We start from the raw sequence: 4,958 nt of genomic DNA, 5'->3' as shown, positions 1-4,958 counted from the left end.
TGCGCGGCCCGCCACGCCCGCCCCCGGCCAGCGCGCAGCCGCCGCCCGCCGCCCCGCCAGGGGGCGCCGCAGCGCCCAGCACCGGGGCACGCCCCCCGCCAGCCCATTGGCCCGAGCGCCCCGCAAGTGGCACGCCCTTTGGCAGCCCATTGGTCCGAGGGCCCCACAAGTGGCCACACCCCTTGGCAGCCCATTGGCCCGAGCGCCCCGGACGGGCACGCCCCTCGCCAGCCCATTGGCCCGAGAGGCCGCACGGGCACGCCCCCCCGGCAGCCCATTGGTCCGAGCGCCCCCGCGGCTGGGCACGCCCGATAGCGCGAAGCACCACCCACAGACGCTCCCCCTTGGTCCGAATCCACGCCCATTGCTCAGAAGCCCCTCCCACAAGTACGCGCCTTGGTCCCAATGCCCGTCCAGCCACGCCCATTGATCCGAAGCCCCGCCCCTAGGCGTGCCTCTTAGCCTGAAACCCCACCTACAAACGCACCCTTGGCTCTGAAGCCCCGCCCGTAGCCACAGCCATTGGTCCAGGAGTTCCCCCCCCCCCCCCCATTGGTCCAAATGCCCCACACCAGCCACGCCTATTGGTGCAATGGCCCCACCCACAGACAGTTCCATTGGTCCCAGAGCCCCACCCTCTACTTGAATGTGCATGAATGACCCTCATTAATATTCATATTAACAGCCACAACCCCTAATGAGCTATGAGGTTATTCCTATGCATAAGCACCTCTATCCCCTAAGCATGAAGGCGGACTTCACCCCCCCCCCCCGAGAGTGGCTATTATTCGTAAAGTGCATCATTAATATTCATGAAGAGGCGTGGCCTCTCTAGCAGCTCCCCACTGGCCCACGCAGGGTCAATCTGCATTGGTCAATCTGCCCCCCCCCCCCCCCCCCCCCCCCAAACAGGGGCCCAGTTCCATCCCAGGAGGGGGGGGGGGTGGTGTCATACTCAGGGACACCCCCCCCCCAGCTATGGGGACCACCACCCCAGCTCTGTGCCCCCCCCCCCCAAAACAACAGCAGGGTGGAAGCTTCTCCTTTACTAGCAGAGCCACGTTAAAAGAGGGGGGGGACGGACACTAAAACCGGTGGGGGGTCAAAGGGAGGACGCCATGATGCTGGAGACACCTGTGGGAGATTGAAAGAGTGAGGGGGGGAAGGCGGGGTCGGCGGGCTGGGGGAAGGGGGGGTTAGGGGGGGGGGTCCTGCCCCCCCTGACACCCACTGTCAAAGTCAATCTTCTCCACGATGTTCTTGGGCTTGATGCTCTCCTCCTGGTTGCAGATGAAGATCCGCCCCGGCTCCGGCTCCGTCCAACCATATTTACTCATCCAAACCTTCAGCTGAGCCTCTGGGGGGGGGGGGGGGGGGAGGGTCGCTTCAGGAACTGTCCCACCCCCCTCACCCCCTCCCCACCCCCCTCTGGTCACCCCCTTACCCGAGAGGTCCCCCAACATCTCGGCCAGCAGCCAACGGTCAATGTGCTGGTAGGTGATGCCCACCACGTGGCAGATGACTGTGGAAGGAGACCCTGCGTGAGACCCTCCCCTTAACCAGACCCCCCCCCCCCACGCCCCCCCCCAAATTCCTACACCCCCTCACATTTCCTAACGGAGTCCTCGAAGCCGGTGATGCCATCCAGCAGCTCCATGTTCTCATCCAGAGCTTGCTATGGGAAAGGAGAGGGGGGTGTGTGTTAATATTCACCCCCCAGGGGGGGCTGGGTAATGAGGACCCCCCAATCCCCCCCCCAGATGTGGGGTGACCCCCCAGGACTCACCCAGAAGGACTGGAAGTGGCAGGTTTCCAGCAGCTCCCCCAGGTAGAGGATCTGCCTGATGGGCCTCTCCTCCTGCTAACGCCGGGGGGGGTCAAGGAAAATGTGGGGAGAGGGGCCCGGAGCTGCCCCGCCCCCCACCCCAAACAGATCACCCCCCCCCGCCCAGATAACACCCCATCCTCCCCCCAGAAAAAATCCTCGATTTGGGTCTCCAGGTCAACAGAGAGATGCTGAGGGGTCCGGTGTGGTAAAGTCTCACCACGTTGTGGAGACATGGGGGCAAGACCAGGGACATGGGATGGGGGGGGGGCGCACAGTGACACACAGGGGCTGGCTGAGGGGGGACACGGAGGGGTGCTGGGACAGGACAGGGGCCCAGACTGGGGGGGGACACATGGGGATGGGACACAGGGACTGGATTGGGGGGGGACACACGGACACGGGGGAGGGGACAGGGGCATACAGGGACTGGATTGGGGGGGCACAGGGGACACACACAGAGGAGACGGGACAGGGGCTGGATGGAATGGTGGGGGGCACAGATGGGGACAGGGACAAAAGGACACGGGCTGGCCGGGGGAGGGGACAGGGACCCCAGGGCCAGCTGGGGGGGGGGGAGGGTGACACAGTGACAACAGGGGGGGCTGGGGTGGATACATGGGCCTGGTCGATCATTGCACTTGCAAAGGGTGAAGTCGGTGTGGGGGGAGGTTGGTCAGCGCCTTCAGCAGGATCTGCGCCGTCACCGTCGTCTGGAAAAAGGCCGGATTGAACTGGTACCTGCCGGGGGGGGCAGAGTGGGGGGCATTGGAGGAGGGGGGCACACTAGGTGGCCCCCCCCAGCCCCCCCCCCCCGGGTCACGCACAGCTTCAGCACGGCCAGGTTGGCCTCCAGGTCGTAGGCGTTCTCCTTGGCCTGTGTCTCCACGTAGCGCTCCAGCGTGGCCAGGTTCTCGGGGGTTGTACCTGCCAAAGGGGGGGGCGCAGCCCACCGGGACCCCCCCCATACACACCCGTTACCAGCCTGCCACACAGCCTGTGCCTCCCACCACCACCACTCACCGGGGGGGGTCAGCACGCCCAGGACCCCCTTTCCTCCGGTATGGTTCACCCCACTGTTACCAGTGCATGGAATGGCCCCCCAGTCTGGTATGTGCCCACCCCGCTGGCAGGCTACCTGCTCCCCCCCCCCCCCCCCAGGCCCAGAACATGCACACACCCCCCACCCCCGAGCCCCCCAGGCCCGGTCCATTGCCCCCCCCCCCCCAACCCCAACCCCTCCCGGAGCCCCCCCAGGCCCGGTCCATTGCCCCCCCCCCAGCGTATGCCCCATCCCAGTCCCCAGCCCCATTCCATGCTGCCCCCCCCCACTGCTCCTGGTCCATAGCCCTCCCTCCAGCCCCCCAGTCCCGCTCCATCCCCCCCCCCCCGCGGTACCATACCGGTCCATAGCCCCTCACACACACCTCCGGCCCCACTCCAACCCCGGCACCTCCCCCCCCCACCGGCACCGGTCTCTGCCCATGCTCCCCCAAAACCTCCCAGCCTCTTCCATGCCCCCCCCCGCCCCAGCCCCCCAGTCTATGCCCCGCCCCCAGCCTCCAGCCACGCTCCCCCCGCCGGTCCCGGTCCATGCCCCCCTCCTCCCAGCCCCGCTGCACGCCCCCCCCGCGCCCCCCGTCCCCGCCGGTACCGGTCGATGCCCCCGCAGCAGTTTGCCCACGTTAGCGCGCATCTGCTCGAACAGCGCCATGACTCGCGGTGCCGCCGGAAGCGGAAGAGCAGCACCGGGCTCCGGCGGGCGGGGTAACTTCCGCTTCCGGCGTGGGCGCTCGCCGGGCATGACGGGACGGTGGAGGACCGCGCGCGGGGAGGGGCGGCGGGGGGAGCAGCGCGCAGGCCGGGAGGGTTATACCCCTGGCCACGCCCACATGGTCAAGCCACGCCCCCTCGGCGCCCAGGCCACGCCCCAGCGCTGCTTCCCGGTACAGGCGTGGGGCCGAGGCCTGGTCTGACTGGGCCAAACTGGGCCAAACTGGCGCCATCGTTAAGCCCAAGCACACCCAGCCTGGGGGGATCAGTGCGGGGGGGCATACTGGGGGGGACGAGGGTAAACTGGGGGGACTGGGATAACTGGGGAGGGCAGATGGGCCACACTGGGGCCAAGCTAGGCTCTCGTGGTCAATACTGGGTGAAACTGGTGCCAGCAGGATCGTACTGGGATCAAACCAGTGCCGGCAGGCCCATACTGGTGTGACACTGCGACACAGTAGCGTAAACTGGGGAGGGCACACAGGCCATACTGGGGCCAAACTGCACTCTTGTGGACAAACTGGTGCCAGCAGGATCATACTGGGATCAAACTGGTGCTGCCATATGTGCTCATACTGGGCTCCGACTGGTGCTGGCAGCCCATACTGGTGCGGCACAGCTCATACTGGTACTGGCAGCCCATACTGGTGCAGCACAGCCCACACTGGTGCCGGCAGCCCATACTGGTGCGGTACAGCCCATACTGGTGCAGCACAGCCCAAACTGGTGCAGCACAGCCCAAACTGGTTCCGGCACAGCCCAGACTGGTACGACACAGCCATACAGGTGCTGGCAGCCCATACTGGTGTGGCACAGCCCAAACTGGTTCCAGCAGCCCATACTGGTGAGGCACAGCCATACTGGTGCCAGCAGCCCATACTGGTGCGGCACGGCCCACACTGGTGTGGCACAACCCATACTGGTGCGGCACAGCCCGTACTGGTGCTGGCAACCCATACTGGTGCAGCACAGGCCCATACTGGTGCAGCACAGCCTAAACTGGTTCTGGCAGCCCATACTGGTGTAGCTCAGCCCAAACTGGTTCCAGCAGCCCATACTGGTGCGGCACAGCCATACTGGTGCCAGCAGCCCATACTGGTGTGGCACAGCCCATACTGGTGCGGCACAGCCTAAACTGGTTCCGGCAGCCCATACTGGTGTGGCACAGCCCATACTGGTTCCAGCAGCCCATACTGGTGCGGCACAGCCATACTGGTGCTGGCAGCCCATACTGGTGCGGCACAGCCCATACTGGTGCTGGCAGCCCATACTGGTGTGGCACAACCCATACTGGTGCGGCACAACCCATACTGGTGCGGCACAGCCCATACTGGTGCTGGCAGCCCATATTGGTGCGGCA

At 66.0% G+C, this 4,958-nt stretch overlaps 1 protein-coding gene across 1 annotated transcript; it reads right to left on the bottom strand.

The window, feature by feature from the left end:
• Positions 1–1,031: 1,031 nt before the first annotated feature.
• Positions 1,032–3,584, bottom strand: EIF3K (eukaryotic translation initiation factor 3 subunit K). The gene is given in 10 exon segments (XM_056326001.1): positions 1,032–1,134; positions 1,232–1,357; positions 1,445–1,522; positions 1,609–1,675; positions 1,787–1,861; positions 2,444–2,461; positions 2,463–2,492; positions 2,494–2,566; positions 2,653–2,752; positions 3,482–3,584. Coding segments are annotated over 10 exon segments (657 nt in total). The 5' UTR covers positions 3,540–3,584; the 3' UTR covers positions 1,032–1,102.
• Between the last annotated feature and the right edge of the window lie 1,374 nt (positions 3,585–4,958).

Source organism: Falco biarmicus (genome assembly GCF_023638135.1).
Source record: "Falco biarmicus isolate bFalBia1 chromosome 22 unlocalized genomic scaffold, bFalBia1.pri SUPER_22_unloc_2, whole genome shotgun sequence".
NCBI classification, from domain to species: Eukaryota; Metazoa; Chordata; class Aves; order Falconiformes; family Falconidae; genus Falco; species Falco biarmicus.
Note: the sequence above shows the minus strand (reverse complement) of the source record. Positions and strands in the feature narration are given on the sequence as shown.